Source organism: Choristoneura fumiferana, chromosome Z (assembly GCF_025370935.1).
Source record: "Choristoneura fumiferana chromosome Z, NRCan_CFum_1, whole genome shotgun sequence".
Taxonomy (NCBI): domain Eukaryota; kingdom Metazoa; phylum Arthropoda; class Insecta; order Lepidoptera; family Tortricidae; genus Choristoneura; species Choristoneura fumiferana.
In genome coordinates this window covers 13269908-13292493 of record NC_133472.1, presented here as the reverse complement: position 1 = coordinate 13292493, position 22586 = coordinate 13269908, and the positions used below count along the sequence as shown (strand labels likewise).

At 37.6% G+C, this 22586-nt stretch overlaps 1 protein-coding gene across 14 annotated transcripts in view; it reads left to right on the top strand.

The window, feature by feature from the left end:
• LOC141427961 (potassium voltage-gated channel unc-103-like) overlaps positions 1 to 22586 on the top strand; it is a 50583-nt gene that overhangs the window by 14868 nt on the left and 13129 nt on the right. For 4 of the 14 annotated variants that reach the window (XM_074087674.1, XM_074087685.1, XM_074087666.1 and 1 more), the window contains exons 3-15: positions 9362 to 9448; positions 9591 to 9738; positions 9810 to 9991; positions 10875 to 10895; positions 17266 to 17420; positions 17504 to 17617; positions 18486 to 18607; positions 18727 to 18845; positions 18927 to 19117; positions 19200 to 19342; positions 20547 to 20740; positions 21275 to 21403; positions 22098 to 22242. In XM_074087674.1, coding sequence (XP_073943775.1) covers positions 9362 to 9448; positions 9591 to 9738; positions 9810 to 9991; positions 10875 to 10895; positions 17266 to 17420; positions 17504 to 17617; positions 18486 to 18607; positions 18727 to 18845; positions 18927 to 19117; positions 19200 to 19342; positions 20547 to 20740; positions 21275 to 21403; positions 22098 to 22242 — 1750 coding nt within the window. Of the gene's footprint in view, positions 1 to 106; positions 681 to 1084; positions 1102 to 6706; positions 7000 to 7612; positions 8147 to 9361; positions 9449 to 9590; positions 9739 to 9809; positions 9992 to 10874; positions 10896 to 17265; positions 17421 to 17503; positions 17618 to 18485; positions 18608 to 18726; positions 18846 to 18926; positions 19118 to 19199; positions 19343 to 20546; positions 20741 to 21274; positions 21404 to 22097; positions 22243 to 22586 lie in introns of those variants that run through there. The other 10 variants (XM_074087640.1, XM_074087579.1, XM_074087649.1 and 7 more) reach the window with 8 other exon arrangements.

Genomic DNA, 22586 nt, shown 5'->3' with positions numbered 1-22586 from the left:
TAATGTTCGATGAGGTTGGGTTGTGCGCGAGCCTGCGCGGTGGCGCGGTGGCGCGGTCGGCGTCGGGCGGCGGGCGTCGGGCGGCGGGCGTCGGGCGGCGGCGGGCGCGCGCGCGCGGAGCGACCTCCGCCGCGCCACCGCGCGCCCTCCAGTTTACGTCCGGTGTCCACGCCGCCGGACCCCGCCGCCTCTAACACTGCCATCCAATTGTTATCTAAAATCGTTCTCGGCCCGAGCGCCTCCAGAACGCGGCCGCGATCCATCACGATACCTTGCACGCATTTATACAGATTGATCAGTACCGAGTCGGATGCGACAGCGTAAAGCAAAATAGTCAAAGCTTAATCGATCGACCGCATTAAAAAGTAAAAACTATTATTATCGTTTTGCAGACGAGCTTTGCGTCTTCTGTTGCACTGCGACAGGCATTTTTGCTTTATTTACCCGAAAAAAGTGTATAGCGGATTCTGATAATATTAAGATAATACCTAATACCTACGAGTTCGTAGTGCCCGTGCTTAGTTTACCAGTGAAAGCTCTACCGCGTTCAGTGCGTCAAAGCTCGCGACCTGTTTTCTCTGTCGTTTCTTTATTTGCAAGCTTTTGCATTCTGTTGTTTTCTTTACCATTTGCTTTAATTGTGAAAAACACGATCCATGCTTGGAGTTATGACTACCATGGTATGGTTTTCTTTGTCTATGTTAAGTAGGTACTTTTAACCCATGAAAAACTATTGCACTTCTTAGTTATATTTTGTCCAGATTTATACTTGTTTCTTAGAAACTAAATTCCGTGTTATATATAATCCAATAGGCATATTTTTATTAGATATCAAATATATTTAGTGATTTACTCATATTTAAGTTTACATCTACTTTAAGAAACCTTCAACATTTAGTGTACATAACATATACTCGTAGACCAAATCCATTCACCTTCACATAGTTACATTTTATAAAAATAATCCATTATCAGCGTCGTACTATGCATTTATGTATTATACGTATTTTATGTGCGTTATGCTATGTATGTACCTACCTTGTCACAGAATTATTATTTAAAGCTTGTTTCTTAGGCGGCGGAATGTTTCGATGTGCACGGGTAGGTTATAATTATTTGGCAGTGAGAAAGCTAAGTTGGTTGTGCGTTTAGGGAGACCTGGCTAATGTTCAGCAATTCATGGGTCCCCCGGCAGCGGGTCGCGGTCGCCGCCGGCAGCAGACCGGGCGGCGGCGGCGCCGGCTGACCTGACCTGCTATTACGCAATCTAGACTCTACTCCTTCCACTACACTCGCCAACACGCTGCCAACGTCCTGTCCTGACATATGTAGGCAGTGCGCCTGTAGTCGTTACAGTTCCCCGAGCAATAAAGAATTCACGAGAGCACTATTTGTCTATATCCGAACGCTACTATAAGACAAAATAATACATTTGTAAAATATAAAAATTCAATCTCTCTGGCGCAGACAAACTTTACAATTTTTGTTGCAAACTAGCCACCTGCCCCGGTTTCGCGCGGGTATATTAATGATGAAAATGAGATTAAATCTATCCTACAAGCATCTTCGGTCTCACTCACTCAGTTTTTGTATAGAATTTATTAATCAAATTTTTTACTCTTGCACACAATTTCTAAAATATTCTATTTCTAATATAAACCCTCTCCAGAGCAATAACAAACATTACAAAAAAGAATTAAACAAATCAAAAAAGGTACAGCCGTTCTAAAGTGATGCACGAACATGTATTGCTCGAATTCATTTTTATTTGATTGTTAGAAAACCGTCCAATGCGTGTCGGGGTCAGGTTCTGCAGTTTCCAAATGTCCGCACAATATTAAAAAAATTACACTGCATTAAGTACGTTTAAATCATAGACGTTTAAAAGATAGAGAATATATAATCACATTTAAAACCATAAAAAAGTGCCCAGTAGATAAATCTCATACTCATAATATTATACCTTCTTGTGCTATATGTCACACTTATTTTTTAATACTTCAAAAGCCTCATCTTGGGGTCATTAAAAAGATTGAACAATAAACGTATAATTAATTTTAAATGTATTAAACCTATAAATAGATTTGTTAAAAATTCATTCAATTTAACAAATATTTATTCCAACTGTAGAGGCAGTATACTTACGGAATTATTTTATAAAAAAAAAAACAAGAAGCGGCTTGCGAGGCGAGCAACGAGGTAGTATACTTTATTAAAAGATCGGGAAAATTTACATTTTTGAAATATTTCGTTGTCATGTAATTTATTAGGTATCTATCGATATATTTTTAATATCAAGAATTTAATTTAAGATCGTAATCAACACATTTGATCCTATCTCTCGATTTTTTCGTGTTGAAGTGAAATGACAGTTCAAAGTAAAGTTCAAATATTTGGAATTCAGTGAGTAGACCCAACACTGTACTCAGCATTTAAAAAAAAATATTAAAAAGTTACTTTGTCTCACTGTTTTCTCATAGCAAAACCTGCCTGTTTGAAGTGCTGAGGAGAAATAGTTATTTTCACCTCAGCACCTCAAACAGGCAGGTTTTGCTATGAGAAATCAGTGAGCAAAATCGCATTTTGCTCACTCCTTGAGACAAAGTAACTTTTTTTTTAATGCTTCAGTGTTGGGTCTACAGACTGAATTCCAAATATTTAAACTTTACTTTGATCTATCATAACACTTTAACACGAAAAAGGGAGAGATAGGATCAAATGTGTTGACAACTATCTTAAATTAAATTTTTGATATTAAAAATATATCGATACCTAATAAATTACATGACAACGAAATATTTCCAAAGCGTAAAAAATTCCCGATCTTTTAATAAAGTATGCAACCTCGTTGCACGAAAGCCGCTTCTCTTGGTTTGTTTTTTTATAAAAGAATTCCGTGTACTAGCTCTACACTTGGAATAAATATTTGTTAAATTGAATGAATTTTTAACAAATGTATTTATGTAATAGAAATCTTAATGAAATTCATATTTAAAGGTTTAACAACATTTATAATAAATTATACGTTTATTGTTCAACCTTTTTAATGATCCCAAGATGAGACTTTTTGCAGTATAAAAAAATAAGTGTGACATATAGCGCAAGAAGTTCTTAGTTCAAATTACAATGCATCTTATGACTGTTATGAGTATGATATTTGTATTGTATCTACTGGACACTTTTTTATGGTTTTAAATGTGATTATTATATTTGTTTCTTAAATTGTGTTTGTTTTGTAAACAGGTAGGTATATGTAGTTTTATTCTTATGTTACATTTAAATGATGTTCTAAAAATTGTATGTGTCACATGAGACCAAAGTTTTTTTGCATCTCGTGTATTTGAATCCCTTGCTGCTCTCAGGATTCAAAATCAACACTCGCAACAAAAAACAACATTGCTCCCTTGTTGCACAAATAACTATTTTCTCGCCTATCTCATGGTGTGGGCAAAACATTAATCTTTAAAATGTTAATTTGGGTTAGACTTATCCCCCACTCTTCCAGCTAATCTATCTTTCGCTACGTAAAAAATGCGAAGTAACGATAAAATCGTAAAAATATATCAGAAAAAAAAACAATTGATGTAAACACAGAATGTTGAAGAATGAAGAGTAATTTTTTGAGCTCCGTACCCAAATAGTGACGAACGGAATTATATATCTATCGCTGCACTGTAGGTCCGTCTGTCTGCCTGTCACAAGTATATATACACATTACAAGTACCCAGCGATAAAGATTACACAGCAGTTTTTGGAAAGAGACTCGTCTAATTTTGGCTTCGTAGTGTTATCACACTCTACTTATGTAATGTTTGTCAGTCGTTGTACAGGCGCAGTAGAGTACGGACGCATTTAGATAAAAATATATAATCTAGAGCTGTTGAAACCCTTCAACTTTAAATACGGTATTTGACATATCTTAATATTATTATGAAAATATAGATAGAGACAGTGTTTAGCGAAAAGAAAACTTAAATCGGTTGAAAATTGGAGTTATAGTGTTTTTTTGAAAAATCTATATACCTGTCTCTTTCTCAAACGCTTTTCTCTATGCAGCAAGTATGGCGGTACTGACGTGTGACGTCACATGCCAGTATGTCTTTTTCTGTCTAATCTTGAATTTCAAACCCTCATAACTTTGTTATTTGTAAAGGTAGCTTAAAATTGTTTCTTTATTCGATAACAGGCATTGTGTAGTTTTAATTTATAAAACATATACAAAATAGTCAAATACCGTATTGTACGAATATTTGCACGTGGCATCTCTACGAAAAAGAGGGAAACCTTTAGACGGTCAGTCACGCGAAATTATTTGCAATGTTTATAATTATTTGTCGAGGATGACAATGTAAGTCATTATTTCAAAAGGGTTTAAAAGCGAGTTGCAAATCGTCGGTGGTACTGCAATACCGCGTAACTAGCATTTCCCATAAGATATAATTTTCACTGACAGAACACTACAATGTCAGTATTGTTAGTGCAGTGAAAATTGTACCTTATGGAAAATACTAGTTACGCGGTATTGCAGTATCACCGACGAAATGCCACTGGAATTTCAAGAAGAACTTTGAACAATATATTAAACGAAGTCAGTACTGCACCTTCCCCGTCAGTTAAGTTTGCTACTCCGAAAACAGGGAGACCAAAAAATATTTTTTATTTGGATTTGGACGATTTTGATTATGATGTTATTCGAAGAATGGTGTTTACTTCAGATTTAATGAACTGCAGACAGTCCGACACTAAAATCATTAATAGCTAAATTAAAAAAAAAAGTATTTATAATACTCATAGAAAAAAATAGGTGTCTTTTAATCTACTGTAGGTAATCTCTTTTCGGACTAATCTTCGGAGCTCTCTACAGATATCCGAAGTTTAAAAGTCATTAAGTTGACGTACACTACATACATAATGAAGTCCATAAAGTGCAACTTTGTCTTTGATATAAAACGTCACTTAATAAATACGATGATTGATGGAAATATGCCTATGTTCGGAAATCGTCGTAAACAGCCAATTGTCCAATCTTTATCGCCGGGTACTGTAAAATAGTATTTTTATGCAACTGTAGGTATCATAATAAAGGCCATTGAGACACGAGTGCGAGTTTATGATATGAGGTGAAGCCGAATGTCATAATAGATACGCATGAGTGTCTCAAATGCTGATTATGAATAGTTGCATACATTACTTTTTCTACGAGCTCAAACATGAACAATTAATAAATAATACTTACATAATGGACAATAAATGAACTTTTCGATTTTAAAGGTAGCAAATTACTGCTCACTTCCATTGCCGCCTGTTTTATTACTGTAGCGTCAACATTTCTGCATCACTTAATTCACCAAAATCACACAATCTCACAGATAAAAAGTCGTATAAATAGTGATTAACTCTTTTATTTCTTTCAGCTTTCAAAAACTCGGTGCAAAAACAAAACGAATTCCCGCTATTTTGAAACGTTTTGGTTTTTCACTAATTACAACCTTAGAATGGACCTGGGAACTTTAGGTCATACAGCCATATAAAACTATGTTGAAATATTAATATTTATTTAATAATACCTGTAAAATTCATTTATTGTACGTTAAGTAAGTATTCATTATTCAATAATTGTTTATGAAAACATATTTTATTTAATCTTTTAAGTCGATTTAACAACAGTTAAGTAAATAAAATAGGATGGCTGTTGGCCATTAGACAATATACCAGTGAAGTTTTTTTCTTATTCTAATTCCCGCCATTTGCAGTGCGAAAAAGAACATTATGAACCGTTTCATAATCAATTGTCAAAGTTGCGATCACACAATGCACCTCATTGGTTACCGATAGCGATATCGTCAGTAGCCAAATTCAAACAAATGTTTATTAGTTTACCTCCCATAGACGTAAAGCTTTTTACTTTTTTTTTCTCATCCAACCTTGTGTAGTGTGGGTTATCGTTGGATAGGTCTTTTAAAACCAAACAAAAAAAAAGTATATCAAACTTACAAGGCAAACTATAACGGTTTTCTTGAGAATTATTAGTAGTTTAAGAGTAAATAGCAGCCTAAGGAATAAAATATACCTAAAATTGAAATATTCCGTACAAAATACGAAATCCTTAGAAAAATATTACTTAATTTTCATACAAATATCTGCCCCAACACGGGAATCGAACCCGGGACCTCAAGCTTCGTAGTCAGGTTCTCTAACCACTAGGCCATCTGGTCGTCTAAATCCGTCCGGTCGTATAGTTTTTGGGAAAAGGAACAGAAAAATGTGGGTGAAGTGCCTTTGAGACCTTTTTGCCCGACTATCCAAAGGAGGGTTATTCTGAAAATTGTACTCGTGTGGAGCCGTGGCGGGGCGCTAGTATAGATATATGTCGGCTGGGATGAGTGACTGATACAGTCAATTATTTTTCACATGAATGATATCTTTGGTAGTGGTAGGTTTTGATACTGGTCCTGATTTTATTTAAATTTCATAGCAAATATTATTGCTGAATATGAGTTTTCGTGATATTACCTATACATCCAAAATAATCATTTAAATAATATCTTTTATTATTATTATTAAATAAAACAAAAATGACAAACTAAATAAATATACAAATACAACCACAAAGCTACAAACAAAAAGAAATATATTTATTTTATATTTATTTTATAAGTGATTTTTATAGCCTACTTGTGACTTTAGCGGCAATCATCAATTTCGGGCAAAATATTTCCGAATACCATACCTACAACATCACAAAGTTCTTCGTTTACATGTACTTACCTGGGTATTTACATAATATACGTGCAGAGCTATATTTTGCTTAGGTACCTACAAACAATAAATGAATCCGTCTTTTATGTATTATTTAATGTTACGAGATTAATTTCGTAGAACAGACTATGTGCTAAGCTGTGTCGCTCGGAAAAATATACTACGAGTAGTCCTTATTAGCCTTAAATATATTTAATAACATGTAAGTCAGCTGCAGTAGGTCAACCTGTGACGAGAGCGGTAAGATCTGCAGCCTTCTGGGTTGTATTAATCCATTAGTGGTACGGGATGGCGCGAGTCGGCATGGCTGGCAGCTCGCCAACAAAGCTACGGACCAATAGTAATATTATTTAAGATTGGTCTATCATCATTGATTATACTGCGTACCTATTCAAAGAGTTTCTCAAATAAATGGTCATACCTTCTGTCTTTTATGCTTCACTACATGTTATCAATTCTCAATATAATAAAAACGATATTTGTCGATTGTGAATCTTACTCATTTAAAAACGCTTTCTAAAGTAGATAGTTACAAATCCTGAAGGTTTTATGTACAAACGAGACTTTTTGTTGAAACGCCGTCTAAAGAAGACTGAATAAAAAGGCCCCCATTGTTTGTTTCCACATGGTGCCATTCACGTCGCTGGCAGCCCTAGCCGCAGCCCGTCTCACTGTGTACTATCCTCGTTACCGAGGAAGCTTTTATAAACAGCAGTGTCTTTGTTCAGATCTGTCTTAAACATAAGTAACTCTGAATTCGAGTGCAAACAATGTCTAACTTGGAAAAAAATATAATTGTCTATTTACAAAACCATACCATAGTAAACATGCATATATTTATTTCCGTACACAGGATCTCACTTAGTTAGTTATACTAGTATTTGACACGTTAAAATAGACATTCAGTAAGCAACGGCAAACTAAGTAGGTTTGTACTCCGAATAAATAGAAACAAAGAAAAAAGTGAGGTCTGACACCCGGCGACGAGAACAGCGCATCTATGCAAAACTCAGCAATAGCCCTACTGGAGTCGGTGTCGGCATTCGAGAGAGCCGTACTGGAATGTGAGCACTTGGAGGCGTCCGAGCACGGAGGGTTCCGGTGAGAGCGTTGGCGCGGCAGCGGGATGGAGGAGCGGGGGGCGGCCGACGTGCCGCTGATCGTGACGCCGACGGGGGGCGCGGGGGGCGCGGGTGGCGCGGGCGCCGCGCTCACCACGTCGCGCCGCACGGCCTCCGCGCGCGGCTCGCGCGAAGACCAGCTGCCCTCCACATGGCGCTCCTCGGTGCGCGTGCGCGACACCGGCTTCCGCGGCTCGCGCAAGAGCGTCGTACGCCTCGAACCGCCCTGTAATGGCCTCAACGGACTACCTGCTATCGGCAAGGAGGTAATAGACTTCTGTTTGGACACACATGCGGTCAGGTTCCTCATTTTGGACTGGGATATGTATAAATGCCTACCAGCACCGGTTTTTACGAAATTGTTACAATTATTTAAAATTGATTGAACTTCGGATTTTGACTTCAGTCTTCAGGCAGCCATTCATTTAATATGGATTTCGTGTTCGTACCTTACGTTACGTTCTTTACCGTAATGTCTTACCGCGCCTTTGGCTGTTGGCGCGAGCTGGTGGACGCGAGCGAAGTCCACAGCAGTAGGCACCTTTACTTGAGATCAATAGTCATCCGTCATACAAAGATATGCCAAGACTCATTTATATTATTTAAGATTTTTGTAAATCATTGAAATAACTTCTGGTATGTACATACATATTCAGGCACATTTAGGTGGTATTTTGCTCCATTTTAAGTAAAGATTTATCAAAGAAAGATGTGACAAAAGGAGATAAAAAAAATACTACGCTAACTAAATAAATAGGTAAGAAATTTAATACAGATCTGCCTCTTGAGATTCTGTGGCAGTTCTTCGCAACTGGCATTGCACAGCCTGCGTGAACACAAGTTGTAATTTAATTTTTGATGAAGGTGGATGGGTGTAAAATCTGGCACACGCTGTGAATATATTATTAGCTTGGTGAAATGTGCATGAGCTACCTCTTGTCACGTGTCCGAAACAACTGAATTATAAAGTTAAAATCTTTACTCAAATATTTCATTAAACTCTCCTTTCATTTCATACAGATTACTACCTATTAATAATTCATTTTAATATTTATATGCTGTTAAACCATTCCTTTCATAACATGCCTGTACCCGTATACCTACGAGGTGCAGAACCCGAACAACATTGTCCATTATTGTGGTATGTCTGGTATGAATTTTCAATTACCAGAATATTATTTTGATTCCCTCATTTTACTGCCTCAGTATATCAATATTTAATTAAATAAATTTCACCAAATAGTAATCGTCTGAAGCAAAAAATCGCTTAAAATAATACGGCATGCTGTAACATTTAGCTTATATTTACCTACTGTAGTTTTTATAATTTAGGCGGAATGTTTTAACATTAAATCTTTTTACAAGCAGCATTTTTGAAAATCTTTAGCATAGAGGAATATCATGTTCATGCAAAGTATTTAGTAGGTATAACAAATTAAGTAGGTACATGCCGGTGATATAGCCAATGACTTTGTCCGCAGGTACTGTCTCTGGGCGCGACAGCCGGCCACAAGGGAACGACGCAGCCTTCTCACCCCTGCACTATCCTCCACCATTCTCCTTACAAGGTACGAGGAACAATCTCTTTGCACTATAAGTGAACTTTCTCGACGTACCAACACTAAACAGAAAAATAAATATAGAAGGATTTTTACTGAAATAATGACATTCGAGGAAACGTTATTAACTATCGTTCACTATAATTTTCAGGCCGCTTGGGATTGGTTGATCCTAATATTAGTCATCTACACTGCTATATTCACTCCTTACGTCGCCGCCTTTCAATTGAATGAACCCGACTTTGACAAGCGCTCGCGCAGCTTCGGCGAGGATCCTATCGTCATTATTGATATGATCGGTATAGTATCTTCAATATCAAATGATTTTATATGAAAATGCATAAATTATAACGCGTCCGTATTTTTGCAGTGGATGTGACCTTCATAATAGATATTTTGATAAACTTCCGGACTACGTACGTGGACGTGGCAGACGAGGTGGAGTCGGATCCTGCCAAGATCGCCATGCACTACTTGCGCGGTTGGTTCCTCATCGACCTCGTGGCTGCCATTCCCTTCGACCTGCTGCTCTTCGGAACTGACACCGACGAAGTGAGCTGCAATTCCATTCTACCCGCCGCGACATCCGGTTTCATATCACACCCGCGTGACACATACCCAACATTACGAGTAGAGTTAGAATATCCAAATTATTGCTTTAAGTTTGGCAACGTTTTACCAGACGATCTTTTGTCCGAAATATTGGTTCTTGTATATGTCAGAGGAAATTTAGTATTCGCTGCAAATTTTATTCTTAATTCAATTGAAGTGTACTTACCTGTTTAAAAATTGCAGCCATACGAGTAGCAATATAAGATTAGGTAAGGGCGCCGTAGCACGCCGCTTCGCGACGCGCGTACGGAACGGGTATAAAAGGGGTCACAAGTGTGCAGCGAACTAGGTCAAGAAGGTAGCGAAATTATCCATCAGTTACTAGCATTCCGATCTTTTAAAAAAACACGAATGTCCGTATGTTTTATTGGCGCTTAGCAAAATTTTCGGACAAACTGGGTTCGGGACGGTAACTACAATCAATCACGTAGGAATCTGTAGTGGAATGCAAATCTCGCAACTATCACCCTCGCATAGGCAACCACAATTCAAATGTCAAAACTAAATTAAATCAACCGTCTTCAGCCTTCCACTTCATACCACTTTGATTGGTTTATTGCAATTTAACTCAAATTTGTACCATAACATTGTCACTAGATTTTTTTTATTATCAAGCCGCAATGTTATCCTATTTATAAGCATAATGTATACTCTTCGTGTCGTGTTCTTTTCATTAGAAAAGTAATTACTAATTACAGAAAACGCCATTTAATTTTAGTTAAACATACAAATCTGAGAAATATTTATGTATCATATACTAAGCTCGGAGGAGAAACCCAAAGGTGGGTGCGTATTGAATTTGTAATACCATTTCTTGTTACAGCAGGGGCTGGAAAATGATGAGGTATACCATCTTTGAGAATTATTTTTTTGTTGCTGCCACTCGATTTTCTTACATTTATTTTAGTTGACATTTTTATTCATTATTTCCACTAGCCATTTAAATCCACTAAGCATTTCGTTAATGGAAGATATGGACGCTTCCCTCGAGCAACCTGTTTGTAGCCATTTGGTATGAGTGCCCGAGCGGGCGGCGCGGCGCGTGCGCCTCTCCAACCAGGCCCAATATATATCCCACTTAATTGAATGCAGTACTGCTCTAATATGATTCTATAGTATGCCTTTTGCTCCGACTTACTAGCGTAGATTATAGTTAGCGTAGTATAAAAATATACTTATTCAAAAGCGAGCACGAAAGGTGTAAACGGTGTACGCTAATAACTCATTAATTTTCATAGCTCGGCTCAGAGTTAGAAATATCAAAGCTACTTACTGATTACATACCAAGGGGTGTAGTAGGTATACATAAGTAATTATCACAGGAGCTTTGACAGTTTGAGCTGCAGACAGAGGTGGTAACGATCGACGCGTTGGCAAGGTGACCCCAAGCGGGTTTTCACCTCTTCATTCAAACTTAAGCTTAGGTTATGCCTCAGTATTTAAACTTTTACATTGTTTGGTTTTACTTCAATTCAAATGTTACAGATTAGTTTTATCCACTTTTAGTCGCCGGGTTCTTGACCTTTGGTGGGTATCTGTATTTCGATCAAATAACAAGGCGTTAATAAAGCATCAAATTACCAAACTATTGTAAAAGAAACTTCTTAGAAAACATTAACGAAAACTGATTTCAAAGAGCTTCAACCATGAATTAATTGTTTTAAAGCTAACCACGTAAAGGATCGAAAAGAGCAGCAGTACCTTTATCCGCGGGGCTCGGTGGATAAATGTTCCTCCTAAAAGCTCTATTTTATTTACTTACCTCAGTTTTTGGTTACCTAAAATTGTGTTCATAATGTACCGTCACGTTTTGAATATTTATACCTACCGAATGCGAACATTTTCATGGGCTTCTCTTTGTAAAAGTGCAAAATTCACAAACGCACGGAGCTTCGTAGAAAATACGCTCACACTTCCCAGACGAACATCTGTTTGTACAAATAAATAAAATCGCCTGCAGTCACGATATGAAAAAGCACAAAGTTATGCGAACATTGTTTTACAAAACAATTCAACCCACACATTTTAATTTTATACTTATCACAAATTCATTTTAGATGTACGCTGACACAATCAATGCTTACTCAAATGTGTTTTGAAACTCTGTGCAAACATAAGTCAAGCTATAACGGTCCATCTTCTTACTTGATATGTATTAATGAACTGCTGAAATGTATTAGGTATTTTTTCTCTGTTTTCTGTTTAAAATTATTTTATTCATAATAATTAATGGGAGCAAGATGTACTATAACAAATTTTGTTTTTATTCTACGACCTTGCTTTCAACATCGCTGCAACCGTTCATCATCCGTGCTATGTACGAGTACGTGCTATACCAAGGTCTGGCAGTAATATAGTAATTCGTTTTAAATATATAGACCTTCACTTCGGTGTATGTAAGCACTAATACTTCATACAAAAATATAAAACCGGCCAAGAGCGTGTCGGAAACGCCCAAAATAGGGTTCCGCAACCATAACGAAAAAAATAAATACTATTTTTCTAAGAATTTCGTATTTTATACGGAATCTTCCAAGTTTAGGTATATTTTATACCTTAGGCTGCTATTTACTCTTAAACTACTAATAATTATCAAGCAAACTTAGCCGTTATAGTTTTCCTTGAAAGTTTGATAAACTTACTAACATTCTGATTTTTTTCAAAATTTTCCAGTCACCGGTTTAGATTTTGGAGGGGGGGGGACGCTCGATTTTAATGAAAGTTTGCACTTTAAAGTTGAATATTTTGCAAACAAATCACTGAATTAAAAAATCGTTTTAGCAACCCCATAATGATTTTGAAAGACCTATCCAACGATACCCCACACTACAAGTTTGGATGAGAAAAAAAAATCACCCCCACTTTACGTCTATGGGAGGTGCACTAAAAAAATATATTTTTGAAAATTTTCTTGTATCATTTTATTGGCATAGTTTACTCACATATTCGTGCAAAATTACCGCTTTCTAGCATTGATAGTCCCTGAGCAAAGGCGCGGACGGACGGACAGACAGACAGACAGACATGGCGAAACTATAAGGGTCCCGTTTTTGCCATTTTGGCTCCGGAATCCTAAAAATGGGAATCCTGGTTGAGTAGGTACTCATGAGCATGAAGCAAGGAGTTAGCGCTGTGTGTTGAAAAAACAGCATTCAATATTCCAGCTCAGTCAGACTCAAAACACCCATACTGGTGCCTCATACCACCCAACCCCATGTAGGTATTCAGTATCTAAAACGCAAATTATTTTGATTAATATTTTTTAAGAGCAGAACAGTTTTAATTACTTATTTATTTACTTCACTTTTTAATAGATTTTTTTTACTTTCTGTTCAGTGCGTGTTTTTATTATTTGTAAATATTTCTTGATTTTTGATCAAAAATTAACTGAATAAAAAAAATATTTTTAATGTTCTTTTTTTTACCCTACCTCTCCTTTTTTCTGTAATTTTATGTAACACTCCTTGTTTACCTAAAAAAAAATATTAATATTATATATATATATAAGTAAAGAGTGGGTATTAAATATCTACTAATTTATTAGTAGCTACATATCATACACTTACTGGTATATACTTTAATTGAACAAAAAAAAATACAACCGAATTGATAACCTCCTCCTTTTTTGAAGTCGGTTAAAAATAAGCAACAAAATAGTGCATGGTCTGGTAGCGTAGTGGCTTAGAAAACCGCAGTTACTTCAATACGATAAAAACAATATTAGAATAATATCATACACTTAATAATGGTCTTCGAATACATTTGGACTTGGGCAAATGATGTTGGCACATATCTTAGAATAATAGCATAGCTCAGCCGAATTAATAAATTGTCTTCGAATGGGGCCATCGGGTTCGGACTGGACTTGGGCAACCCTGATGATGTTGGTTAGAATAATAAGCAGAGGAATTCTTAATAATGTTATTGTCTTCGAATAGGGCCATCGGGTTCGGACTGGACTTGGGCAACCCTGATGATGTTGGCACATATCTTGGAATAATATCATAGCTCAGCAGAGGGAATTCTTAATAATGTTATTGTCTTCGAATAGGGCCATCGGGCTCGGACTGGACTTGGGCAACCCTGATGATGTTGGCACATATCTTAGAATAATAGCATAGCTCAGCAGAGGGAATTCTTAATAATGTTATTGTCTTCGAATAGGGCCATCGGGCTCGGACTGGACTTGGGCAACCCTGATGATGTTGGCACATATCTTAGAATAATAGCATAGCTCAGCAGAGGGAATTCTTAATAATGTTATTGTCTTCGAATAGGGCCATCGGGTTCGGACTGGACTTGGGCAACCCTGATGATGTTGGCACATATCTTGGAATAATATCATAGCTCAGCAGAGGGAATTCTTAATAATGTTATTGTCTTCGAATAGGGCCATCGGGCTCGGACTGGACTTGGGCAACCCTGATGATGTTGGCACATATCTTAGAATAATAGCATAGCTCAGCAGAGGGAATTCTTAATAATGTTATTGTCTTCGAATAGGGCCATCGGGTTCGGACTGGACTTGGGCAACCCTGATGATGTTCGCACATATCTTCGTCTAGTTAGATACGTTAAAAAAATATACGAGTAGGTACCTACTATCTCTTACTTCTTCCCGAACCAAATATTTCCTGGGATACATAACACTAGGTATCGAAAATTTCAAGGAAAAAATATCTCGGGATCATAAATTAACAGGAATAGGTTTATGTAGATTTAATTTACATAACACACACACAAACATCACGCCTGTATTCCCAAATGGGGTAGGCAGAGCATACGAAACGTTACCGCTTCGGAGCCACTTTTAGTAATTTTAGGTTTTAAGTTTGACAAAGACGGTACAATAATGACAGGTTGCTAGCCTGTCGCCTTCGGTATACCTTAACCTATAACCTCAGTTACCTTTACGACATCCACGAAAGAAATGTAAAGGTGTAATTCTAACCTGACACCGGGTACACACGGGTAATTTACGTAAAATGGATATAAAAAATAATTTGGTGGTGTTGCTCGTGGTATTCTGGTATTGTGTGTAGCTTCTTGGAATGACATTGATTTACGCGCATTTCTTGTATTAAACTGTCTCTTCGGGTACCCTATTACGATCACGGTTCAAACATTGAATTAAGTCTGCGTGAAAAAAGATTTTGTCCAAATTTTTCACTAATTCGTAGTACTAAATACCAAAGTTTCAACGAAAAATTACAATGAGGCATAGTCGTAAGTTTGTAAGGATTTGCCATCAAATTTAGCAGACTTTGATATCCAATCCCATAAGTATGTTAAATATGACATAAATGTCCCACCAAAATGTATGTGCTTCAACAATCTCCAGCAACGAAATTATTACGAATATTTATAACCGTCACTCAATCAGTCAATAAAATAACTGCCGTTGCCGGTAGATTGTCACTGTTCTAATGTACAAAAGTATTGTTGACATATTTAACAAATGTGGTCGATCATTAGCTATTTTTGTGCTTCAGTTCAAAAACACAAAAGTTATTGAGACGCAGGCTTTTGTTGGATTGGATTGCTTGCAAGAAAAAAAAATCACGCAGCAGGTATAGGAACGTAACGTTATATCACGCAGCAGGTATAGGAACGTAACGTTATATCTGTGTTTTTCAACTTCATTTATACTACCAAGAATTCAAATGTGATTACAACTATAGTGATTAAATAATTTAGTCGATTTGAAGGTGGTTAGAGTGCCTAATACAGGGTGACTGGTAATTCCACCTATGTATTTCTTGAAAGGGGTTATTCTAGAGCTTATTTGCAATATAATTGCTTATTTTGGCCTAGTAAACCAGGGATTGAAATTCAGTAGTTTTCGAGTTATTCGAGTTTTAAGTTTTTTCGAAAAAACAACACAATCTCAGGAATGGTTATTCTGAGAAAAAAAATAAAAAGAAACATTTTTGTAGATAATTTTAAGATCTATAATTTTTGCTTAGGCTACTTTTTGATAAAATTTTATCAAAATTTAGTGATAATACTTACCGATTTCGAAAAAACATCCTGAAATTTTGACCTTTAACCCCTAATAACTTTTTTAGCACACATGGGATCAATGGGGACTTTTGACACTTAATTCCTAATACTGTGCCCAAAGCCTCCACCAAAATTTGAGCTTTATCGGAATTTATATAATTTGACCACTACTTTTATGACTAAATTCCAGATTATACTAGTGTACGAGTAGAGAAATCGGTTTTTTTCTTGGCCATAAGTTTACTTTAATAAGTTTAATAGGCATAAGTCCTAACTACTTATGTCCTACCATATTTATGTACTGTCATGTATATTCGTAAGTGATTTTAATCGTCTTCTCGTGTCTAGTGGGAACCTTTAAAATAAACTTCAATTATTAGATAAGAGATAGACTACAGAACTACAAAAACAAGACTACAAAAACCTTTAAAACAAACTTTAATTATTAGATTTCAAATAATAGCCTAAGCCTAAGCCTACGTATTACTATCGTACTTTCCTTGAAGCATATGTCATTCTTTTGAGGGTTGTTAATAAACCACGAGATCTGGACGAGAGAGGGAAGAAGTAAGGTCAAAGCTGTTGTTGAACTACACACGACGAAATGAAAAGGCAGAGGAGGGATCAGAATAGAGCAATTTACTTAAAATTGTCCATCTAATAGTGCAGTTGTTAGGGAAGATTAATGCAAAAGTTGCGTCAGGCTACAAGGAGGTAGGTAATTACAAAAAGTTACATGGTTTACAAATGACCCCTAGTGCCACACATCTTCTAAGAGAATTAACACCGACCCACAACTACAATCCACATACCATTCAGATTCAATATACTTTTTTACAAATTATAAATCCGAATAAACTAATCCAGTTATGTGTAATGTTTAATAATTACAGTACGGTTACATGCACTGCATTATGTATGAAGCCAGCTAATTTTATAATTTTGAAATAATCGCTTGTATTACTGCAAAACATTAAATATAAGTTTGGTTGAGCTCGCGAGACTCTCGCATAGCATAATCATAGGCAACTTTACAATAATTCTCACCTTGCTTGGTTAGCGTGGTTTTCGCTGCAAAGCCTCGTTGATGCTATTTATAGTAATATAATAAGCAAACGATTCATACAATGCTTGAGTTCGGTTTGCGGCTAAGTTAGTTTGCTGGCGCGGGGGCCAGCGCAGCGTTCTCAGCTGTGTTGTGCTGCTTGCAGACGACGACGCTCATCGGTCTGCTGAAGACTGCGCGCCTGCTGCGACTAGTGCGGGTGGCGCGCAAAATAGACCGCTACTCCGAATATGGCACTGCCGTCCTCCTCCTCCTAATGGCCACTTTTGTGCTCATTGCGCACTGGCTGGCCTGTCTGTGGTGAGACTATTTGCGTGGACAATATTTACATCATATGTATTGCCTTAGCGTGGCCACCTAATCATTGTATTACTTTGTAATAGGTATGCTATAGGGAGTTGGGAACGACCACAGCTGCACGCACCCATTGGCTGGCTGGATGCTCTAGCTAATGATGTCCAGGCCACCTACGACAACTCTACTGGACCATCTATGAGGTAAATTACGTTTTGTTTAAATCACATTTTGTTTAAAATTTTGTTATTGGTATTTACCTTATGTTGACTTTGCTTGCTCTGCCATTAAATCTCCAAATACATATTATACATACCAATTTCCAAGTCACCTGACAGAAGTGACTGAAATTCATCAAGATTATAACTAAACATACGATAGGTCGCGCTGTCATCGTTCATCCACCATTACCTCTCATATTTCGTTTTCTAGAATTTTTTTACCGTACAACGGCAAAAACTACTAGACAGTGGCAAAATTGTCCTCCGATGGACAGAGCCATATTTTTTTAACGAAACAACAACAACAACAACAACTAAACATACAGACCTTTATAAACAGAAACATATACCGGGTGTGGCCTGTAATACAAGCAAAAAATTAAAACATAGATCCTCCTCGTCAAACTAAACAACATTAGTTCAGCGACTTTTTAAAATAATGGAGACTTTGAATCTTCCTTTTTCATACAAAGTAAATACTGCTTTCATGTACGCCATCCTAGAACAGAAATGACGTCGCCTGTCACGCTACAAACATCAAGCATTTTGCTTTACATTGCTTCTTCGAATAAACTTAAAAGTGTAATAAAAATTAAAAAACTAACTATTTTTAAAAATCGCTGAACTCATGTTGTTCACTTTGACGAGTATGATCTATGTTTTAATTATTTGCTCATATTACAGGCCACACCCGGTACAAGCTTGCAATAAACTCACACGGGATAATATTTACATACTCTATCTTTCTTTGTCTAACCTTTTCACAAGATTTTATTCTATAGATAGTTCATTAAATTGTTAGTGAAATGTATGACTTCTTAACAAATAACTAAATTTGAATAAATTCTAGATCTCGTTACATCACTGCTCTGTACTTCACTTGCACGTCCCTGACGAGCGTGGGCTTCGGGAACGTGGCGCCGAACACTGACATGGAGAAAGGATTCACGATATTTGTCATGCTTGTCGGATGTTAGTACCTAACCATTTTATTTCACCTAAGACGGAATTTATGAATGTTATTATCATAATAATATACCATTTAAGATAAAATCGCTAAATTTTCATGAAACTTTTAATTTATTTTTCAGCCCTAATGTACGCCAGCATCTTTGGCAACGTATCAGCGATTATTCAACGATTATACTCCGGAACCGCTCGATACCACACTCAGATACTTAGAGTCAGAGAATTCATTCGCTTTCACCAGGTAAAGCAACGAAAATAAATCAAACAATATTTATGCTGGTTATTCAATTTGATTAATATTTCTTTTTTTCTTTATAAATAGATTGCGAACCCACTTCGACAAAGACTGGAAGAGTATTTCCAACACGCGTGGAGCTACACCAATGGCATCGATACATCAAGCCTCCTAAAAGGATTCCCAGAGTGCCTTCAGGCAGACATCTGCCTCCATCTCAACCATAACCTACTCACTAATTGTTCTGCATTTGCTGGTGCCAGCCCTGGTTGCTTGAGGTACGACCTGCTAAAAATGGCAAAAAATACATTTACACGTATGTAAACTACATTAACTGCGTAATTCCTTTTTGAATTTCAGAGCACTCTCTCTGCGATTTAAAACAACACACGCACCTCCCGGTGAAACGTTGGTTCATCAGGGCGATGTTCTCACTTCCCTCTATTTCATCTCACGGGGTTCCATCGAGATTCTAAAAGACGATATCGTAATGATTATTTTAGGTGAGTTTTAAATTAAATGTTTAGTATTTATTGTTTTTAGGGTTCCCGTAGTCATATAAGGAACCCTCGCCACGTTGGATGCCAATGAGGGCTATCGCGTATGAATTCGCCACTAGAGGCGCTAGTGTAGCGTGAGGTCTCCGAAATGTCAAATCTCATAGTTTTTGGGTGAGCTACGCGGGTTTATTTATAATTAGAATAATTTTGTGAATAATTTGCAATATCCGAAATTAATTATGGCAAAAATGCGTTCCGGGGCAATGAATGTCTGTGTTTTAAGACAGTTTTGTCTTTGGGAAACTTTTGTCCTCCCCTTTTTTTCCGAACAAAACGGGACTACGCAACACTGTGGTTGCTCGATATTTTTATGGTACGGTTTTAAGGTGTATTAGACATGATTTTAATCTAAACTTTGTTTTCACGCCCGTAATAACAGACTTTGAAAGCCACATTTAAAACCTCACGCAACAGTGGCGCCATCTAGAAAGACAAAAAACGATAGCCCTCATTGTCACGATGCGAAGCGACATGATAAAGATAGTACTTAGAAGTAAAGAGAGGAGTAGGTAGATGTTCAATAGATGTTTATTTTAAAGTGTAAGATAAAACTTGTTATAAAAAGCACTGAGTCACTGAACTGTGAGAACTATGTAAGTATAAGCACGAATAGGTATTTGAACGTCACAGTTATAAACTATTGTGAGACTTAAGCACGTCTTGAAGTACCGCTGCTGAGCTAAGAAAACATGATTTTAAGGAAGAGATTGAAACGGATTGGGGTTTGCTTTTTCTCGATTATATGTGGGGTCAAAAATGAATGACTACATTTCAAATACTTTTTTTTATTCAAAGCATTAAAGAGTAAAAACAATGCATTATTACATAGATATCGTATTCGTAGGGCAACTAAGCATAGTTCACTAATGTCAATTTTGCAATATGAGTGAACGTTAACATATTTTGATTCCCGTACCTACTAGTTTAAAACTGTATTACGGTGCGGCCAAATTTGCCTTCCTCCATTATAACAAAGCAATAAAAAATGCAACAACTTAAGGTATCCGTATCGACTTAGAGATGTGTTTAGGATAGTGCATAGGGATGTGTGTAAGAATTTCTGAAATGCTGGACCTAGGTACTGGAAACTTCAAGTTGTGGGTCTTTGCCTTTATGCGGTAGTATTGACATATTGTATTGTCTACAGGTAAAGACGAAATTTTCGGCGAGAACCCGTGCGTGTACCCCACCGTGGGGCGCAGCAACTGTCGCGTACGCGCACTCACCTACTGCGACCTGCACCGCGTGCACCGCGACGACTTGCTCGACGTGCTCGACTTCTACCCCGAGTTCCGATCCTCCTTCATCAACAACCTTGAGATCACCCACGTCATGCGCGACGTTAGTATAATGTTCGGGACAGACCTTGCAATCCTAATTTTGTATTGTAGGGCGCAGTACTGCGTCCTACACACGCTTTCGCTGACGACTTGCGTACTTTTAAGTACCTACCTACCTACAATTTCCTTAACTGGAAATTTTCAATCTATTTTAGCGTTATCTACGGTAGCTAATTTCAATGTTGATTAATTATACCATGGCTCTGGAGTACCTACCAAACGTATGATGCATTAGCTTTTACAAATGAGTTAAACTTCATTTGAGAAGATACGTAATTTTTTACAGTTAATAGTGCATATTGTAGTGCCAATCAATTATTATATTAAATGAGTGACCTGTACGAGTATCTAACACTTTCCGTGCTCGGGCGGTACAGTCGAACCATTTGATTCCTGCCTGACCCACCGTAGAACGTTCTCATAGTAAGTGTCATAATGAATTCCCTTGTTAAACAAGGCGATGTCACTATGACTTTTCTATGAAAAGGTTTCACATGGGTCACGATTCGATAGTGCATAGAATATGCGTGCGCAGGAAGAGCTGGGCGGCATCGAGCCGCGGCGACGCGTGCGCTACGAGAACCCGTGCGACGCGCGGCTGCTGCGCGAGGCGTATGCGCGCACCACGCGGCGCCCGCACACGGAAACCTTTGCCGAAAAGGTGGTCAGTAGTACAAAAAAGGACAATTATTAGTATGAAAGGAAAGGAACTAAAGGAACTGCTGCGAGTAAAAATCTAAAGACATATTTGCTACTAGCTTTTGCCCACGGCTTCGTCTGCGTAGATTTTTATATTTGCACAATACTTCATAGAAATTAGGTTAATATCCCTCATTGCCCGTTTCCGTGGGATTTTCGAAAAATCTCTTCAAACTACGGCTAAATAATCAACTGAAAATAATCAAAGGAATAAGATTTTAAATCCTGCCTTACTATTTTCCTACATTGAGCGATGTCAAAGATTGCGTACGATGTCTTTGGGATCGCAACTCAGACTCGCGCTGGCTTGCCGTTTCAGCCGAAAGCGAAGCGGCCTGCCTGGCTAGAGTGCTACTGAGTCTCTTGCCGCGGTTTTCCTCAGACTCCTGAGACCGTGCCCTTTGTAGTCTCAAAGCGTTGCGAGACTTTCGCGAAAGATCCGTTCTTTTTTTTGAGAAGGCATGGTTGTTCTTGTTTTTTTACCCGAGTGCGAATTTTGCCAGTTTCTAGTAGGTTTTGCAGTTGAACGGTAAAAAAATTCTAGAAAATTAAATATGAGAGGTAATCTGTGTTGTTGTGCGTGTGTTGGCGACATGGTAATAGAGAGCCGCACATATCATTATTCCTGGTTGGTACTAATTTCCATGCATCTGTCGCAGGACTCTCAGTGCAGCGACGACGACACAGAGTCGCCCCGCAGCCGCGGCGTGCTGGAATTCTCCGCGGAGAAGGCCGGCCAGGACGTTACGCCGCTCAACTTTACTTTCACCAAACAACGGTCCACCACGCTCAACTCCATCACCGGTGAGACCCCCACCCCGCCTCAGGAATGACTTTATTTACAAATGATCTACTTCTATATTGAACCAACACGACAACCACTCAAACTAACTCTATGATCGGCACTTCACGAATGAGTTGAAGGTCGCGGTCAATTGACAATTTGAACTTAACAAAACGCGTCTCTGTAGACTCCGGTAACAGTTGCCCTCCCTACCCGATTGTTCTATTAGTGGAGGGTGCTTCTTTCCATTTTGCTGTATAACAAAGGTGAATGTTGTGTGATTCAATATGAAGGGTCCACGGAAAGAACATGCCTAGTCACCTTTTTTTTTTAATTGAGATTTTAATCTCAAAATGTACAGCTC